This window comes from Gallus gallus, chromosome 8 (assembly GCF_016699485.2).
Source record: "Gallus gallus isolate bGalGal1 chromosome 8, bGalGal1.mat.broiler.GRCg7b, whole genome shotgun sequence".
In the NCBI taxonomy this organism is placed as follows: domain Eukaryota; kingdom Metazoa; phylum Chordata; class Aves; order Galliformes; family Phasianidae; genus Gallus; species Gallus gallus.
The window spans coordinates 13,703,760-13,723,782 of record NC_052539.1 but is presented as its reverse complement, the minus strand read 5'-3'; the positions used below and the strand labels follow the sequence as shown (position 1 = coordinate 13,723,782).

General features: G+C 37.6%; 2 protein-coding genes across 6 annotated transcripts in view; one reads left to right on the top strand and one right to left on the bottom strand.

The window, feature by feature from the left end:
• Nucleotides 1-1,405: 1,405 nt before the first annotated feature.
• Nucleotides 1,406-9,131, bottom strand: TMED5 (transmembrane p24 trafficking protein 5). The gene is made up of 4 exons (NM_001007956.2): nt 8,892-9,131; nt 7,440-7,537; nt 6,583-6,766; nt 1,406-4,294 (listed from the first exon to the last, which is right to left on the bottom strand). Exons 1-4 carry the CDS (start codon nt 9,069-9,071, stop codon nt 4,076-4,078), a joined length of 681 nt encoding a protein of 226 aa, NP_001007957.1. The 5' UTR covers nt 9,072-9,131; the 3' UTR covers nt 1,406-4,075.
• CCDC18 (coiled-coil domain containing 18) overlaps nt 8,885-20,023 on the top strand; it is a 27,841-nt gene continuing 16,702 nt past the window's right edge. For 2 of the 5 annotated variants that reach the window (XM_040704588.2, XM_040704587.2), the window contains exons 1-13: nt 8,885-9,246; nt 9,720-9,856; nt 10,023-10,179; nt 10,400-10,567; nt 11,286-11,395; nt 12,263-12,391; nt 13,667-13,763; nt 14,480-14,601; nt 15,841-16,150; nt 17,398-17,498; nt 17,609-17,769; nt 18,397-18,617; nt 19,437-19,547. In XM_040704588.2, the coding sequence (XP_040560522.1) occupies nt 9,070-9,246; nt 9,720-9,856; nt 10,023-10,179; nt 10,400-10,567; nt 11,286-11,395; nt 12,263-12,391; nt 13,667-13,763; nt 14,480-14,601; nt 15,841-16,150; nt 17,398-17,498; nt 17,609-17,769; nt 18,397-18,617; nt 19,437-19,547 (2,001 nt within the window). In that variant the 5' untranslated portion in view covers nt 8,885-9,069. Of the gene's footprint in view, nt 9,247-9,284; nt 9,381-9,719; nt 9,857-10,022; nt 10,180-10,399; nt 10,568-11,285; nt 11,396-12,262; nt 12,392-13,666; nt 13,764-14,479; nt 14,602-15,840; nt 16,151-16,758; nt 16,779-17,397; nt 17,499-17,608; nt 17,770-18,396; nt 18,622-19,436; nt 19,548-20,023 lie in introns of those variants that run through there. The other 3 variants (NM_001252034.2, XM_015290636.4, XM_015290635.4) reach the window with 3 other exon arrangements.

Genomic DNA, 20,023 nt, shown 5'->3' with positions numbered 1-20,023 from the left:
TTATCTGCACTGCACTATCGAGGCACCGACAAATAAACGTAATCCTGTAATTCAGTTGCTGCAGCTACTGAATGCTGCTTTGTGCTTCACAAAAGCACTGTACTAAGGAATACTTTTAATTACTGTTTTTTTTAAGTTTTTATTAATTACTGGTCTCAGAAATAGCATTGACCTCTGCTATATTGTTGCACAAGACAGGCCCCATTACCCTTCCCAGAGTTGCTCCTAACCTCACAGCCTGAGTGGAAGCCACTCCGTTCTGGGTGTATCAAATGAACTGTGGGAGCAATATGGGATACAACTATTCATCAAGGCACAAACTTTTAAAAAATTAAGACATCTATAACATGCCTTTGGTATCTTCAAAACTAGGTGTTTTTCTGTTGTGAAGATTAGACGCTCGTGTCAGATTTTGATCTGGTATTTGCATTGATGAAGTTGATTTTGGCTTATGCTGATGAAGAAAAGAATTTGAACTGTGCCTTTATTCATCAGTACCAAGGTTAAGATGACCTGTAAAACAACATGATGATTGATTCCAACAGCTGACAAAACCAAATGCCCGCTGCCTGTACTTAACCAAGAAAAGAAAGGGCACTGCTAGTTCTAAGTGCTAGTCAAGAATATTTGTTTTCAGCTATGCAGGGCTGTGATCTGGAGTATTTTTTCAAATTGTGGCCACCCCATCTTGGAAGGATAGTGGCTTAGAAACAAAGAGAAGTAAAATGATTTATGGGTTAGAGCAAGGGTCTTAAGGGAAACTAAAAGAAAAACACCTAACTCGTGCCTAGGGAAAATCATAGAATCACCAAGGTTGGAAAAGATCCACAGGATCACCCAATCCAACCATCCAATGAGAGTTACTGACAGATTAAAAAAAAAAAGTGGATAAAATGAATACATAGCTGTTGCTGATCCAGTCTTTCAACACACAGATTGAAGCTAGTAGACTAGTTTAAAATGGGATCTAGGTGTATCAGATGACAGACAGTGCTAGGCTTGCATATGCTGTCTAACAGCACCTCTTCTGTCTTTCAGACAGGAGACCGAGCTAGATAAAGCATTTCCTCTGAGTGGGGTTCTTCAGAGCCCTTAAGGTCTTCTCTCTGAATGTCTTTTTGGCTATTTGAACAGGTTACCCAGAGAAGCTGTGGATACCTCATCCCTGGAGGCGTTCGAGGCCAGGTAGAATGGGGCGTGAGGCCCCAGGCAGTCTGATCTGGTGGGTGGCAGGGGGTTGGAACTAGATGATTCTCAAAGTCACTCCCCATCCAAGGCACTCTATGAGTAAGAAATGCAAAAGCTGCATTATGAAAAGCTAGGTTCTTTTCGAAAAAGCTAAGTTTTTTGGCTTAGCACATTTGATCTTTTGCAGCTTATTTTGTTATAAGATGAAGAACACAAACAGGTTTAAATGTCATTTATTGAAAATCTCAGGGGTTTGCATAATTTTATTCAACATCCGCTAGTCTTAAAATGTTTAATTCTGAATACAAATACCATTAAGAAAAACATTATAGATACATGTTCTTTCTAAATTTTATACAGTCAAAAGCAATCTACTTCTCAAAATCCAAATGAAATGTTATTCAATGACAAGTTTAAATGCCAGATCCTTCACCTATAATACACATTTTCCAGCTGCCACTATCAAAGCAGTTACAGCTTTTTGCTGTATAGTTTTCTACAGCAAGCCCTGAAGAGGGAGAAAATACAGTAAGCTTTCTTTGTTACAAAATAATTTCATATCAACTCTGCTGACAGTTGTATTTTCCTTCTACCAGAGACTGCTGTCTACATTAAGAGAAACTGTTGAAGTTCAATTTTGCCTTATCAGAGAGATCTTCGTTCATGAGCAGCTTAAGGCAATAAACCAGACTGAACAAAGATAAATGATATGCCAACACATGGCCTGTTTTGCTAATGGATATATAACCTCTATCAGAGAGGCACAGCAGAGTTGCTGGGGAACCTAATCCATTGAGGTGTCTGCAAAATGTGGCAGAGCTTATCTGTTGGAGGTCTAAGCTGAAAGCTGGAATCCAGTAGCTTTGATGTAAGAGGTAGATGTCTTGGTTAGAGCTTCACTGAGCTGGTTCAGCATTTTGTAGGTGGTTTGTAGCATCATGCTGTGATGCAAATGAAGATTCTTTAAGCAAAAGGGACAGACCCCTAAAAATCTTTATTCTCTTGCCCTGATGGGACCTGATCAATAGCTCGGAAGTTGACTCCAATGAGTTTTGGCTTACGTCCTAATGCAGCTACACGTATGTATTGGTGGTGGGAGATGCATGGGGAAATGGCAGTACGATACTACTTGCTACTTCATCAGAAAGAATTAACATTTCTTAGACTTCATTTTGATGGCAGGAATAAATTTTCTAATTCACAGCATTATGGGGAAAGAGAAGATATGCAGCATGTGAAGAGAAACGCTCTTATTTTCGACACGGAAGAAAAAGGTAGCTCAATGGCCTTTGGAGTTCTCTAGAACAAGTTCTGAATGGAACAATAGTTCTAGTGATAAAAATTAGAGATATTATTGCTAGGTCCCACTGTCTAAAGTTGAAGTGGCATTTCTATGTACTGTAGCCCTTACTGGCATCTGCTTCATCTGAAGCAAGTGTTTCTTTGTCCAGTGACCCTGTATTTTCTCCATTAAATTACTTTTATACACAGGAAGTCTTAGAATTGCAATCCTGCTGTTCATGCCTAGAACCAAGAACAGGCACAATGCTAATACATATGCTGTCTTGAACACATTTATACAGGAGTTCAGTGACTTGGCATGCTGTAAAAATGAACAGGTTTGAACTTCTAAGTTTGAACTCTGTTTAAAACTAGTTAACTGTCACACACCAGGTTTTTTTTTTTTGCAAAAATACTCCATAATCTTACTACACTGTTAAAACAGTTTTATCTGGAAACTACAGCCATCAGAAATTTGAATTCTGTATTTATTGCTCACTTAACGTCTTATTTATACAAACAGCTGGATACGTAAACACTGCTTACTTGATTGAGCGTACTCACGTATGTAAAAGTTGTTACGGTAAGCAAGAGGAGAAAGCTTAATTGAACAGCTTTGTTTTTTGATGCCTATGTAAATCACCTGATTAACTGCTGAATTAGCCATAGACATGTAGTAGACAAACACAAATAAAAAATGCATTGGCAAATAAAAGGGATTTTGAGGCTTAAAAAAAAAAGGTTCGTTTTCACATACCATGATCCCTTCATTAAAGGGAAAAGAAATGACATCTGAAATTACTTGAAAAAATACTATTACAGGAGATTACAATTATGTAGAAGTTCATAACTCACACTTCCAGGTGTGTGTGCTTTTATCTGTATACGATATAGTTGTCTCTTGAATCTCATGTAACAGACAAAAAGAAATAGGGCTGTACAATTATAGAAGACTTTTTCAACAGAAATCACTTATTTTCTCCAGTTCCCTTCAACATCACTTTCACATTGACAGTGCTTCTTTTAAAGTGCTGATGTTAATCATCTATATACTAAAATAAAATCTCATTTTGTTCTCCCAATGTTAGCCCAGTGTTTCTATGTGACGCTGTACCCTACAAGCTGAAGTTTTTTTTCAAACATGTAACTTTGAAAATAAGTGACTGTCACCAGACTACTCTTGTGGGCTATAGTCCTGTAAACTGTTAGGCACGTGTAAATTTGCTTGATGTTAACCAGCAAACAAACTCAGATCTGAAGTTACCATTTAAAATTTTATGTGAACATGGAAAAAAACCCAACAACATTAACAATACTTTTCATATGTACCAAACGTCCTGTGCACTGTTCATAAGCTAGTCAGTAACAATCATTAACAGATGCTATAAGCATAAGAAGTGTTAATAGCAGCTGCAAAAAAAAAATGGAAGAACTTGGGACCAGGCATTCTGTTCATCTTAAAAAACATAAGATTTGAAAACCTGATGTGGCTACTGCTTGTTCAAAGGACTCTTCAAAGAGATTTCTCTTACTTTTTTTTTTTCCTTACATGGAGCAGTTTCTTGCCCTCCCCTACCATGTTACACTGTTACAATCGTACTGAATGTTAAGTTCTACTTTTCCTCTTATCTTCAAAGAGACTTTTCAGCATGTAAACCTGAACAGCTGATACCACCACCATTACTCCTAAGTTGACCATGGACCAGAAATTCACTCTGTCAAAGTTGCTTTCTTGTATATTTCGGTCACGAGCTTCAAATGCTCTGAGCAGGGTCTGGATCTGGACGCTTTTGCTCAATCTGGCTTTGACACTGTTGATGGATTCCTAGTAACAAAAGAATAGTTTTAGAAAATAATGTTAAAAGCACTTTAAATTGATAGCTTGCAATTCATATGAAAAATACTGGATTAATACTTAATTTCTTGCCAAGAAGACAGTTAATTTAAAAGCTGTACCTCTTCAGAGTTTTGATTAATTCATTTATTCTGTTTATCACAGAATTGAACTGAAAGGAATCTTTAAAGACCATCCAGTCCAAATCCCCTGCAAGGGAGAGGGACATCCAGAGCCTCATAGGTGCTCAGAGCCCTGTCCAGCCTGGCCTTCACTGTCTCTGGGTGGGGCACCTACTGTCTCTCTGGGCAGCCTGTGCCAGTGCCTCACCACTCGCACTGTAAAAACAAACAAAAAAAAAACCCAACTTTTTTTCTATCCAGTCTAAATCTCCCCTGTTCCAATTTAAAAACATTTCCCCTTGTCTTCTGCTTGTTGTAAGTCACCTATAAAGACTTAATTAACATAGCATTAAGGTTAGATAGCAATGTCTTCCACTCTTAAAGGTGGATGGGGAAGTAGAAGGGAAATCAAACCTAATTTTTCTTTTTTTTTTTTTACTTTTAATACTCCATTGTATCTTAGGGAAGTGCAGTTGCAGGTGCTTGGAAAAGTAAAAAAGCATTTACTTTTAACAAAGTAATGTCAAAACAAGTGATTTTTTTTTCCTGCTGGATAATCAAATTAAGTTGCTTTTTAATGCAAACTAGCATCGGGACTATAGCTGTAAAAGGAAAGTAGTAGTATACTATTACATTCTCATCTCCTTTTTCAGCTTTAACAGTAGTAGCCATAAACCAGTACTTCAGCTTTGAAACAGAAGCATAATTTGGACCCCCAAAATTCTTTAAATAAGTTGTATGTTGACTGGAGGTTCTGCGGTGGGGGTTAGTAACACACAGTTTGGCTTAGGGAATCAGAGAAAGTACTAGAAAGTACACTAACACTTTGGCTATAATAGGAACTCAGTGTCCAAGTTTACTCAATAAGCACCTACTCCAAGAATGTTAGAAGTTTCACCTGGAGCCTAAATGCTGATTTTGTGGGCCTTATATTCTTCTGGTTTACTGGGCCTTATATTCCTGATATTACTTGAGAGTCCTCCAGTAATAGTTAGTAGACTAATGGGTACAGTATGCTACAACAGGATACTGTAAATCAGTAACACTTTCTCCATGGATATTTTGTTTTGTTGCAAGCTTAACAAATATTTCAAGAGTTATTTTTGGATGCCAAGTTATTTTACAATGATACTGAAGTTCGTAAGTTACACAATAGCACTTCTCTGGCATTGATATTCACTATTAAAAAAAAAAAAAACAACACAACGACCTTTTCCCATTTCCCACAGCAAATACATTGTTTCAGAAGCTACAAAGTATTTATTAAGTCCTAAGAGAACATGGAAACAATGGCATAGTCTGAGGTAAGTAAACAATAGCACCAAACCCTAACACTAACTTTACAGAAACTGTAAGATCTGCAAAGCCCTCAAGGACAATTCCTGCATTTCTTCTTCTGGAAGAGATAGGTGTATGTATGTGACTAGCAAATCCGTTTAAGTATTCTTTTTGATTATTGCAGGAGAGATTTCCTTCACATTTGCCTACATAAATTTCCTTTTGTCCAATTGTCTTGATTAGCAGCTTAAAGAACATCTGGCTTCTCAGATTCAGCGTTTGATTCTAACTACTTAAACATCATACTGTACATGTACAAGATCTGACATCTTTAACATTCTCTGTTCTATTGTTTAAAAATTTGTTTTGTTTATTATGAGGAATAGAATACAATGCCAGGTTTTACACAAGTGTCTTCAGTCTCTGTGGATGCTATTTTGTCTTTTTTAAAATAAGTAAGCAGATAATGTCTGTTGTAAGTCTGTCACCAGAAGAGAAAGTTCTACATCCTAACAAACATTAAGAACGGTTCTACAGGGAAACCAAACAATTCTCAAAATGGAATACATCTCCATTTCATTGCTACTAGGGAAAAATGTCCAATTTTAGCAATATTAAGAAAGGAAGCCAAATGGAAAAAGGCATTATTTTGATAGCTACACAGGCTTTTCTTGCTGATTAATCTTGCTGATATTTCTGAAGTATTCAAAATTTCTGTTTGGAAATAAGAGACTTGTGCTGGGCTTCATATGTCAGTAGAAGAAATGTATGGGTCTGGAACAGTTTCCAGGGTGATGTGTCAGATCAAAGCAGAATGGCATGTATATATTTTTTTCCAATTATTCTTCCTTTAAGAAGAACTAAGGATTCAATACTAACCAGAATGTCTTCCAGTTTCATATCCAGAAGATCTGTGCCTGTAACATACTTCTTCCAGTCCTCTTGATCTTGTCCTTCTTCCCCCATATTGTCCAGGATCAGTTCAAAGAAAATCACCTTTTCAGAAATGGTGCTGAATGTATTGTCAAAGCAGAACATGTAATCCCCCTCTTCTGTCTCCACCCTGTGGATATAAGCGTGTAATTGAATTAGGTCTGCTTTCTGTGCTGGTTCTAAAAAAGCAAGTTTTATAAGCAAGCTTTCAAAGCTCTTCAAAGCTAAAATTGGGCACTTAAAAAAATTGAGTAAGCTTTTTTACATAAACCTTACAAATCTGCTATTAGTTACAGCAAAACCACCCCACTGACTTAAGAGCTTAAAAGCATTAAGGTAACAGCTTACTTTCTTCTTCCTTTATTTGAATTCTGAGTTGTTAATGATTAAGAAGTGTCTATAACATGAGTAGAATTCTTACAGGCTATAGTAAAATACCAATAATGCATGCCTTGATAAAAGGAGTGGGAAAATGGGGTGCTTTTCAGCTTACTGTTCATATGACTAACAAGGTCTTTTGGTATTAGATGTGACGACTTTTTTCAACTGCACCATTATTTTTGTTTAATGACCATTAGCATTTATCATTAAAACAAAAATATACTACACAAATATCCATGGTAAAGTCCATATAAAAAGCAATAAGTGTTTATAAACAGGTAACTGATATTCTCAAACTGTTCTAGTAAAAAGCCTTTTATAATACTCAGAAGCAAACAGCAGTATTCAGCCTTGATTTCAGCCATATTTGCTAAAGAAATCAGAGCAGTGCTTTGATGCAGCACTTCTCGAGTTAAACTTACGTATGAACTCCATCTGATTTTCTTTCATCAAAAACTAAAGTTTCACCTTTTGGAGAAAGTAGATGAAAATCAACATCTAATCCTGCTCCATCTAGAACCTGTGAAAGAAACAAACTTCACACAGCTGAACACAACACCTTTAGGGAAGGAACTGACATAGAAAGAATCTTAAATGAGTTAATTAGATACAGATTAAAAAAGCATTTTAAATTTTTAAGAATGTGTACCATTTCATTTAGGGACAACCTTGCAACACCAGCATGGCTAAAGCCAGCATTTCTGTGTCACCACTGATGAGTAAAAATACCAGTGTTAGTTCAGTGGTGGAAAAAGAATTTCGTACCAAAGGTTACATGTAAACTCGTATATTTGTAGAAGAACACAATCTATGCAGCACCATCCTGAAGATCTGTTGGGTGAGTTAACGGTCAGGACTGGACTTGCTGTGCCCATTACAGATACACCACTGACCTAATGCAGATACAAGGTCTAAACTCTCCCAGGGCATTCTCATTTCCCAAAAGTAGAAGAAATTGAAGGCATTTAGTTTTCAGGCTCATAATAAGCATATACAGTATTAGAAAGCTGTGCTGCTTTAGCTGCTGACACGGCTACACCCATATCACTGTAGAAGTATGGTTTTTATGCTGTGACTTCACCCATTTACCTTCCAGGGAGCTGTTGGAACACAGCAGCCTACTGCGGCTGAAGTGGAGAGCAAAGTTTAAACTGGCTGAAAATGATCTGGAGGCTTACCAAAAAGAGAAAGGGCAGCAAAGATAACTTAGGAAGGGCTGATATGGTTACTTTGTACGGACATTTTAAAGCAGGATTTTATTTTAAACGTGAGCTTTGCTTAGGGCTGTGTTGGAGCTTTGCTCACACATCGATCTTTGATTCCTGCTCAGTGCTGCATGGAGCAAAAAATAATTAGAAAACTACTGGGATTTTCAGCTTTACATTTTTAAGGCGGGGGGGATGAGAATCTGCACGCTTCTGCAATCAGCGGGTATTGCAGCACGAGGCCTTAAGGAAGCGCATTGTTAAGGCTACATTTGGAAAACTTTCCTTGCAGAGATAAAGGGGTTTCATAGGAGCGCAGAGATAGGCAGGCAAGCCGTACGGCTGCTGCTATGCAAGGTCACAGCAGCTAACGTTCTGCTTTTTTTTCCTCCTGTTTTAAAGAATGGCAACGTAAGACCGGATAGCGCACACAAAGGAGCCTATTAAATGTAAGACAAGGAAGAAGCAGCAGTGTAAGCTTCTGCCTTCCCCGGTGCCGCAGCGGGGCCGGGCCGCTCCCCACACAGCCCCGCAGCCCCCCGACAGCCCTCATTCCGGCGGCCGCCTGAGGGACGTGAGAGGGGCTCGGGGCGGGCGGAGCTGCCCCGGAAGGATACGGCGGAGTCGCGGCCGGATTCGGAGGGCCCCACGAGGCCCCGCCCGCCCGACCTGGTACTCGAGCTCCAGCGAGGCCTCCTTGCGCATAGGCTGGTAGAAGCACTCCTTCCGGCCGGCCGGCAGCGTGAAGGTGAAGTCGCTGTCCAGGGACGGGCTGAACTCGGCGGCGCCGGGAGGCGACAGGAGCGGCGCCAGGCATCCCAGCAGCAGCAGCAGCCGCGGCGGACCCATGCCGGCAGCGCGGCACCTCCAGCTTCCCGCCCACACCTCGCGAGCGGTCGGCCCGCCCCCACGGCGCACCGCCCAGCATGCACCGCGGCGGGACGCGCTGCCCCCGCCCGAGCGTGATCAAAGTGCGGCTCCGGGATGGAGGCGGTCGCGCATGCGCTGTCGCTGCTCCCGGCGGGTATGGCGTGTAAGGCGGAGCTGCGCGTGCGCCTTGGGGGGTGGCGGAAGAGGCGGGTGTTGTGACAACGGTCCGCGCTGCTCGAAGTGGTGTGTATTGAGCTGCGTGTGGAGAACTCGGCGGTGTCTGTTGAGGTACCGTTGTTCGGGATACCGGGGGCCGGCTGGCTGCCCCTTCCTGCCTCTTTTCCTCTTGCTGTAGGCAGGAGCTCCTAGCTGTGTTTCTGTGCTTCTCAGAAGCAGCTCTGGAGCTGCTCGTGCTTCATGAACATACAGAGTGCTTTTCCTTCAGTAGGGCTGTAAATTAAACGTTGTGTTTATCTACTGAGTACCAGAAGTGTATGAAGTGTATCTTTATATTTGGAAATAAAGTATTTTTTTTCTATTCTTGTTTATTTCATCATTTATAGAACTCTAAAATATCTCTATAAATGATGTTTGTGTACACTTAGTGATGTTTTAATGTTATTGTAGCTGCATGCGGTGCCAATGGAGTACAGCATGTGGGCTCATCCTAGAAGTGACGATGAAGAACTGCTCCTGGAGTCATTACGGAGACAGCTGAGGAGAACTGAAGAAAACCTACAGAGTGTGGGGGCAGAGCTCTCCAGGTGCGTGTCTGGGTGTGAGAGCGGCCTGCCACTTGTAGTGTGTATTGGCTGTACTGAGTGTAACAGGTTACTGTCATTCCTTTTGTGCTTCGCTCTTGAGTGTTCTTCATGAGCAACCAAAATAATGAAGAAAAGTGGGATAACAACTTCTTGCTCTTCCTTCTAGCACGGGTACAAGGGAACATTCTGACCGCTGCTTTGAAGAGGCTGCAAACCTCACCTTGGAGGACCTTGTTCAGCTTAACTGCAACAGTCAGTGCTCTTCCAACTGCAAGAAGACTGTTGGTAAAACGTCTTGCTGGGATTTTCAAAGGAAATCCAAAGTAAATACTGCGATTCATAGACGGTTCTTGCTACTCCTGTCCATTCTTATTCTATATTTATGAAATTTTCTTGCTCTCAGATGTTTGATACAACTGATCGTTGACTGAATAGTCCTTAAGCCTAATAAGACTTAAGTATGTTTATTCTGCAAAGATTCCTGTGATGTATACATTGTTCCATGTGTGTATGTATGTGGAAACACATTTATTTTTTGTCTAGTCTGACTTGCTGCCTACAGATTTTGATAAAGCTGTGAAAGAAAATGAACGTCTTAAGGAGAAACTGAATAATCTTCATGAGCAAAATGCATCTTTGGCTTCTCAGAACCATTACTTAAAGAATAGAATTGAAACAACAAACGTGGAATTGATGGAGTCAAAAACAAGAGTATGTATCTTTAATGTATTTCATTCTATTCATGTTTCATATTTAAACTTTAAAGTTTAAATATTCTTTACATTTTTTCAGTAGTTCTAGTATCATTTAATACTGTTCAGTGGTATTTTGGAATGGAGGAGTTTGTAATCAAATTCTTCATGAACAAATCAACTATATTAATTATAAATTCTAGCTATTAATGTTGCAAAATTGAATTATAAAGCCACTGAGGCAAATAAGTTGGAATGACCACATAGTATACAAAGTGATGTGTCAAGGGGCGAAGAAAGCTTTTCCTGCTCCTCACATCATAAATCTTAGCTTACTAATAAAGAGGTGAAAGAATAAACTAGTTGCAGTGATGTAGTTAGTACTGTATGCCCATGTGACTAATTTTCACAGTGCATTTAAGTAGATCAGGGCAGTATTTGCCTGTCTGACTTGGACAGAACAAGTAGAAGGTAAACGTTTGGGAAAAAGTGAACAAGATCAACATGTAAAGCAGTCACCCTACAATATAACATATCAGATGGGAGCAGTGCTAGGGAACTGACAAGATGTTAAATGAACAGAAAGTTGGAGTTCATTTTGTTTGTATGGGTACCGACATCTTCTGCAGCAAACTGAAGAGCACTGTGTCATCTGGTAAGTAGGTGTTCATGCATGTCTCTTATCTAAACATGTATATGCAGATGTTAATGAAACCATAAATATGTTTCTTTTTCAGATTTCTTACCTTGAATCAACTTTAGGTATGCATTTAGTCAGCATTCCTAAGTTAGAAGAAAGAATTGTAACTTTAGAAGCAGAAGTTTCAGCACAAGATAAAATTCTAAGGTAACAAACACACTTCTTAACAGTCATGAGGTCTCCTTGCAAGTTCAGTCTCTTTTTCAAGGTTGTGTAATTACTGGTTCTTGGGTCATGTAATCTGGGGCTTGAAACTTTCATTTTGGACCCATGTATAGGAAGAGTGAAGTGTTTATTTTGTAACCATGTCTTTTATGTGGAGAACGCACATCAAGAAGCAGAAGTACATAATAAAGGTAAAATAAACCAGTTTACAATTTACATTTAAGCATGAATGTCCTTATAATGAGATCCACTCAAGACTGATTTTGTGCTATGTGACTGTACAACTTCTATAATGAACAAACATCCGTATTTACAGATGTCTGTGTACCATGTAGAGTAAAAGTTTTTTTTCTTTATGAATATATTAATCAAGACAAATGATCAAATAAAACTGATGTAAACAATATCCAGAAGGTGTAAGGGAGACACAGCTGGCTGTCAGTTTATCTTCAAACTTCGTGCTAATAATATTCAAGTAATGCTTCAAAAGTCAGTTCTCACAACACAAGTAAAATACCTTAAACATCCCAAACAGCACTAATATATGTGTTGTCCTGTCATACCTGTTTTTAGAAAAATGATGATTTCAGTGTTTAGATGTTACACCACAAACCCAGTTGTTTGGCTTCTTGGCATCCATAGCAGCTGATGCCTGCTGGTGAGATTTAGACACCGCTCAGATGTATTGCTTGGAAGTCTTGAAACTGTTGGTGTTCCAAACCCGGTTTTGAGAGCTGTATCATATCTCAGACGCGCAGAAAAAATTTCCACACATCACCCCAAAGTGAAGATAAATAATTCTTAACCAAAATTCTTCTATTTTTAAATCATACTTTGCTTACTTGCCAGAGATGCAGAAGATAAACTAGAGCAAAGTCAGAAAACAGTAGTGGAAAGAGAAAGCGTGTTGCAAAGATACAAAAAGGACTATGAAGATCTGAAAATTGAGTTAATTGAACAAAACAAGCAAGGAAAAAGGTGACTAAGTGTTCTTAGTGTTCCTAATAAACTGAATATAAAATAGTAATGCTTAAGTGTTTATTCTTCTTGGCAAGTACGTACTTTATGCAATTAAATCTTCTCTACTTACATTACTTTAAAAAAATATATGGGGGGGGGGGAAATCTTTCTGTTATGACAGTGTTAGCTTTTTTTTTTTTTTTTAAGTCTAGAAAATTGCTAGTAATTGCAGGTTGATAATTTGCACTATAATGTAATTTAGCTACCTATCCGGCTTATTGCCTCTATTTTCTCTTCAGAGTAGAGGTGCTGCAGTGGAGAGCAGATGTTGGTCCATAAAGTATTTTTCCTGAATTATTTTTGACTTTGTCTTGCAAGGATCTACAGTATATGCTTTTTGTATTTCAGGTATATAATGCTGTAATGAACAGAACTAGTCAACAGTACCAAGTGCTTTATTTTTGGGGGAAAGTAATAAAAACACAACTTCCATAAGAGAACTGTAGAATCATAGAATGGTTTCAGTTGGAAGTAACATTAAAGATCATGTAGTTCCAGCTCTCCTGCCGTGGGTAGGGAGACTAGATCAGGTTGTTTTTGTTATCTATCTGTATGTTATCTATGTGTAATTCTTGTATTTCATAACTCCCCCTTGTCAGTCCCCATCTCCTTCCCTTTCCAACCTCCGAAATTAGTAATGGTGGAAGAAACTAAGAAAGAAGGGTGAGGAGGAGCAAGATACATACATGATCTGAAATAGTCTTTGCTTGCTTCTTTTGAATGCTTGTTTCTGTAATACCATCCCAGTCTGTTTCTTTTACATATTGATGTCATCTCTCCAGTGTCCCCCAAGTAATTTATCTTTTGATCTGTTCCTATCATACCTAGCATAATTCCAGTTACAGGAGCTCCCTTCTGCTTTTTGAATTTTGCTTCCTTATCACGGATACGGTCTCAATCCCTCACAGGGTCTTTTACCTGGAGGGGAAGGGGGGCTAGGAGAATGACTTGAATAATGAATCTTTTTTGAAGAGTGTGAAAAGTATTTATTTTTCAGTCCTTAGTATTATTATAATTTTATTTTAATACATTAAAATGAGCCATAAAATGAATTCACGCCATTTGGCACACTAGGAGCTTAGTTAATTAGGAAGCAAAAGGAAATGACCTGAAGCTGTTAGACCAATTTAGTTGTTTTTTTGTTGTTGTTGTTGTTCTGTTTCTTATAACTGGAGGAAATAGTTACCTAATTACTGAAATCCTGATTTTTAAAGCTGGTATGTTGCATTGCAGAGCAGAACAACAAAGAAATGAAGCTTTATTGAATGCTGAGGAGCTAACAAGAGTTTTCCAAAAGTATAAGGAGAAAATAACTGGAAGGTTTGAAAAGGTGAGATTTTTTTGGGTGTTTTTTTTTTTTGCCACTCTGTGAGGATTTTGCTTCTGTCAGTACATTGGGCAGCAAACAACTGTTACTTATGGATCACCTTTTTTGTCTTCTTGATGGTGGCAAAATCTTGAAAGGTGGGATGGGGTAGGCAACTGTTTGTACCAATAACTTCACTTACCTGTTTTTAAACTCTTTGCACAATGTGGTCATGCATCCCAGAGAGTGATGTTTCTTGTCTCTTTCTAGCTGGGAATCATGCATTTTACAGGCGTATGATCTTTTTTTAATCAAAGCGTCATTATAATTTGTCCAAAGAAACATATGCTAGAGAATGGCTAAAATTAATACCCAAATTTCTAATGGTCAAAAATGTTTGCTGCTTCACATGAGGATACGTCGCACAGGCTTGAGACCATTGTGTCTTATAGAAAATTTTGATTTGATTTGACTTCTCTTCTTGTGGAATGAGGTTACCAATTTGAAACCCAAGTGACATAACATTCTCTCAAATGATAGGGGAAGAAAAGGAAACTTTTCTGCCACTTTCCTTTTTCTCACAACAGTGAGCAATATGTATGTGCTTAGCAGGAGAAAGTAAAGGAAGAAACAGAAAACACAAAAAAATGAAACAGCATTGTGCTTATAGTAATTTTTTAAAAAGCCTGTTGGCTTTCACAGTTTAGATTATTTTTATAATGAAAAAAATACTTTTTAAGGTTCAAGCGGAAGGAGCACGTTTAGAAAACTATATAATTAATTGTGAAAAAGAAAGAGAGAAGTTGAATGAAAAATGTGTCAGCTACAGAAAGCAACTAGACATCCAAGACGAGCAACTAAGGTAACAAAGTCTTTTTTAAAAAAATCTGCACAGTTATTTGTGAAGAAACTTCATGTTAAACTGTAACTGGGACACTGCTGCTCTATTCACGTAGTTCGAACCAAATCAGGAGGACCAGCATCAGTGAACACTTTAGGGTTTCTCTGTGTTGTTTCTAGTGATCCTAACACTAGGCAGTTAAAAAGTAAATAAATAAAAGGCAAAAACCTACAGATTTTTAAGTGCTCTTCTGTAACTAATTCTTTAAAGTTCTAATCCCACACACTGCTACACGCTCTCAGTTAAAAGCAGCACTTCTATAGCCCAGGAGCATGGTTTACCCTGTTCACACACAGTTTCTGTGGGAAACGAGGGTACTCTGCCCCCTTGTAGATCTGTTCTTCTGCATCCAGTCTGCTAATGTACGTGCTGGTGAGAAAGTACCCTAAGAGGTCATCTGCTCTAACCTCCAGGTGTGAACACCTACGTGTTGCGCACCATACAGTCAGTCCCTAGTTGGAATGAAGACTTTTGTCAGCCTTCAATGGGGAGGCTGCACTCAGATCTGAGGGCAGGCTTTAATGCTGGCTACAACTTCAGTCAGTCAGTGTTTATCTTGCTAGTTTTTAGCCAATCTAACATCCTTTCCCGCTGTTGCATGCTTTCATGCTCACTGTCCATTTCTTTTCAAGACTGCACTTTTTTTTTCCTTGCTGATTTGTACTGGAGTTGACACTCATCAGGACATTTAAGATAATTCAGTTTGTTAAGCCAACAGATAGCTAAAAAAGTGAACAACTTGCAAATGGGCAGAGTCCTATCCATTCTCATCACTAGTAGTAGAGCATATAAGGAATACTAGATAACCTTAGTCTATGACCATAATTCTTTGTCATTTTAGGTATAGGGTTTTTTTTATCCTGTTATTAAATTTCCTTGGCTTTAGCACATTTAAAGCCTTAATCTATTCCTTACCCTTGTGATGATGCTTAAAACTTTAAGTTGTTTAAGAATGAGGGGTACTTTATTCTCTAATTTTGTTTTCTGATGGCCGTATATATTGTGGTCCTTATGAGGAGTGAAGGCTGAGTAAAAGCACTGAGAACTTTCTGTCCTTTAGAGCTGATCCTAGACTTTGAGAGAGAAGAAACTACTTAGCAGTGTTGTTACCTTGTGTTCCCCTGGTACTTCTAATGATGAAAATCCTCATCTAATTATCTATCTTGAGCTATACCTGTTGAATAGATACACTTTTTTTAGGCAACTAAGGGAAGAGAATCACAACGCAAAAGAAGAAATTATGACTCTAGAGACAAAGAACAGTGAAATGATGTCATTGTTGAATCAGTCTAATCAGAAGATCCTTGAGCTTGAAAAGGAACTTAATGAAAAAAAAAGACTACTTAAAGAGAAAAATGTTCTTGTCAGTGAAAATGCAGAGCTGAGAGCGCTTAATGCACAACAGCATAACAACTTGAACTTATGCCATCAAGAAATGGAGAATTCAAGGCGAGAGCTCAACTTACTACAAACCATTATTTCCCAGTTGTCTTTAAGTACATCTGAAGAGGTACAGTAACTGATACATTATTCTAAATTGTGTTTTGTATCTTAAATAATTTTAACTGATGTTGCGTGGAAGTCTTGTGACATTGTTGAGAAATTATCTGAGTATATCTTTTTTTTTTTTTTCCAAGATGCATGAACAAAATGTTATTTCAGTTGAAATACTTAGTTTTCATCTTTGTGTCGACGACAAGGAACAGGTGCTTTGGAGTTCATTAATTAGCAAGCATTTTAAATTCCATTTTTTGTTCCTCTGTTCTACTTCCTGATTCTTTGGACAAAAGTATGTGTTCCAAAATAGGATGTCCAGTTATGTGATACTGTAGTTCTTAGTTGAACATTGTGATGTTTCTCTGATGGCAGACACACCATGTTATACAGCCAGAGTTTGAATCAACCTCCACAATGGAGAAACTAGAGCAGGAGAGAGGTATTTTAGTAGCTTACTTTGCTTGACAAGTGAATACACGCCTTTCTTGACCACAAGTAATTTCTGTTTTATCAAGATGAACCCTGGATTATTAATTTTGCACTAGTGAAGTTTATCAGTAACCAGAATGTGGTTGTGGATGTCACAAAAAAAAAAAAAACAACAAAAAACCAGGGCTAGAGAGAAACATGCAAGGTTAGGAGTGTGGACTGCATCAGTTCTCCTTACTTTTGAACTATGAATGTGAGTAGCTGTAATGAAAGCAAAAAATATTCTTTCTATACGATTGTGGAATTGCCAAAGTGAAGTTGGACAAAGAATGTCGTAATTTCAAATAAGTCATGATGTTTTGGGCTGCTGTGACTGTGGACATTTATTTAGAAGATGCTCAGAAGTCATTTAATTGCCCTATTTGGAAAAAATTTCATTGTACAGAAAAATCAGAGGCTATTCTGATAATTTAATAAAATCACTGGAATCGAAAGGAGGCATAATGTTAGAAGTTCATCAAGTAGAATTTCTGATAGTATCTCAATGTATTTAAATTCTCATGGCAAAAACGCTCATATTTCTATACTTGTACAGAGATGAAGGGCTGAGGACCTTAATGGCTCTAATTTCTCCTAATGTGAGATGAGCCTGCAGTGCTCTGCAGGCACTTAAGAGAATAACTTCACAGTTAACCAAAAGTTAACCCAGGATGTTAAAAGTTTTTTTACATCCTGGCATGTGACTCATAAAATGATATGTTAGTATAGTATGTGAACTAGTCATACTGTTAGGCAATAAAAAGTTGATTTTGGTTTTCCTTTAACTTTTAGTTTAAATGGCATAATTTGAAATGTCAGCTATCCAGTTCATCCACCAAAGAAGCTGTCTCTGAATCTTGTGAATCAAATAAACCTTTGACTGCAGACCTAAGGTATAACTTTCTGGTTACTGAATTATGGCAAGAGTGGGTAGATATTTAGGTGGTACCAGAACTAGCCTGTACAAAGAGTTACTAAATAGTTATCTCCTTATTTATAATAGCGTTGAACTAGCAACGAAAGAAGCAGAAACTGGAAAGCCCCACACAAACTTAACTGCCTGTAATACAGTTGAGCATTTATTGAATGATAATGAAAGACAAGAAAAAAGAGGGTTTTGTGGCCTGGAAACAGAACCTGTCAAATTGATCAAAACTCAAGAAGGTAAGCTCAACAACACATCTGACAGTTCTGTCTGATTAATCTGCAGAAAAGGGATTTTGTTTTCGGTGGAGTTCAGATCGTTTCTTACTGTGTGTGTATTTTTTTTATGTCTTTCTGTCAACAGATCTATTTTAGTTGAATAGAGGGAGCACTTTGTCACCTATAAGTTCTGTAAATTGTCAGATTCTCTAAGCACAATATTCTTTTAGCTAGTTATGTTCTGCAGCAATATGCAAGGTACAAGTTATGTTGAATTGGAGCCACATATGTTTTCTTTTCACAGGCTATGCTAATGTCTCCATGTTTTCTTTGATATGTCTGTGTCTTGCTGCTAGAGAACTCCAGTTGCCTCTACAGTTTGTTAGAGTGGAATGAAATGACGTTAGGGCAGATATGTAATGACTCTTCTTTGCTTTTTTTGTTTGTTTTCCCATGAGAAGCAGCTTGTAGTTACATCATAGATAAAAAATAAGTGTTCTTGATTCTGAATACTATGTGTTAGTTCAATATTCTATCATTAAATTATATTTCTACTCTTCGGAGTATATCATTACTTGCTTCAGTGCTTGTTTACATGTTCTTTAAAAAAAAAAAGCTTATATGTATTTATTTTTTTTTTACTTTGAGAGAGGAGAAAATGTCAGCAGTTGGAACTTGTCAGCAAACAATTTGAAAAGGAGAGACAAAGATTCAAGAAAGAGATGGAAAAATTACGTCTTAAACTGGCAAAACTAGATAATGAGAATTTGTCTTTGAAGACCAGCATGGCTCAGAGAACCAGTCAGTTTCAAAGCATGCAGGAAGAGCTATCAGCAAAGACTTTAAAAGCTAATACCTTAAAGCAAGAGGTAAGTTTCTAACAGAAAGGAAAAAGTGTCAGGCTTCGCTTACTTCAGTCATTAGAGAGTTAAGATAATTGTTGTGGAGAAAATGTAATTGTCATTCTAATTTTAAAATTTGCCTCATTTAGAAACACTTCAAGATGGGATAACTTTAAGAGAAAGCGGGGAAACTTGAAGATAGCAGCCTCAATTTATCTGTTGTCAGAAATCTCTAGTTTTTAATTTGATGTTCTTAGTGGGCTTTACTTCTGTTTTGCTTTGTTAAATGGAAAATGTGCATGGTCTTGTTCTGTTTTTATGACTGAATTAATGTGGAGTCTTAAACAGATGTTCAAAGAACAGTTACAAGTATTTTTTCTCACTAAGTGTCAATACATTTTCCAGAGTTGAACATCATTAATGTGAGGAAAGAAAATTCAGCTAGCTCTTCTCTGATTTAACAAGTTAAAGTTTTAATATTTACATTCTGATGACAATGTGTTAGTTACAGCATAATTTTATTTGTCATGTTTCCTAATGATGACCGTATGTATTATAAAATGCAGTTAATAATTACAGTGTATGTTACTGATAAAATAATCATGTATTGGACAAATTTGAGGTAAATTGTCCCGAATCCTACAATGATTAATGAAGATTACTAGAGCATATGAAAATAAATGGATGATGGCTAAAATTTAGTAAGGAATAAAAGTAGCTAAAACAGAATCTCTTGTAAGACAGTCTAGGAAAACACTTGAATTAGCCAACAATATTTTAATGTTTGTTTCTTTGGGTTCTTTTTTTTTTTTTCCTTTTTTTTTTTTTTGCCTTACTTAATTCCAGATAGCAAAGAAATCTTCTCAGCTTTCTGCACTTAAAAAGCAATTGGAAGAAAAGGCTGCTGCTTATTCTGCTGCTGCAGCACGAAGTACGGAGTTGGAACAGGAACTCATGGTATGACATATTCAGTGAAAAACTACATTTGTGTGAAATGGCATAAATGAAAATCAAAGTTGAAACTGAAATGGTATTGTTGCAGGTATTTAAAACAGACTTTGAGATCTGCTAGGCTATCTGCATGATTTTTAGAGAGCACAGTTTAAAATTACGTATATACGTATTGTTTCAAATAAAATATACTTCTTCCTTGCTTTTGAGCATGGTAAGTTTTGAATTGACATTTTGCTGTTCCCTTTTGATGACATATACAACAAAAATCTAGTTCTTGTGAAATGAATTGTAACACTACCATTTATTCTGGTGAGATCAGAATTTCATCCGTGCTACTAAGAAAAACCTTAAGATTTTCTATCCTTCGCGCTAATGTTTTTTATTCTCCATTTAATAAAATTACTATTTTCTCCTCCTCAGTGGAATAAGGCCACTCCTAAAGTAGAGTATACTGTGTTTGGCAGCATTCTCTTTTTTTT

What these genes read in the sequence shown, in the direction of transcription:
- TMED5 (NM_001007956.2), bottom strand. Translation starts at nt 9,071, where the DNA reads ATGGGTCCGCCGCGGCTGCTGCTGCTGCTGGGATGCCTGGCGCCGCTC. An exon ending in CGCTGGAGCTCGAGTACCAG is followed by an intron (nt 7,538 to 8,891) that starts GTCGGGCGGGCG and finishes TTTCTTTCACAG; the next exon opens with GTTCTAGATGGAGCAGGATT. An exon ending in AAATCAGATGGAGTTCATAC is followed by an intron (nt 6,767 to 7,439) that starts GTAAGTTTAACT and finishes TTATATCCACAG; the next exon opens with GGTGGAGACAGAAGAGGGGG.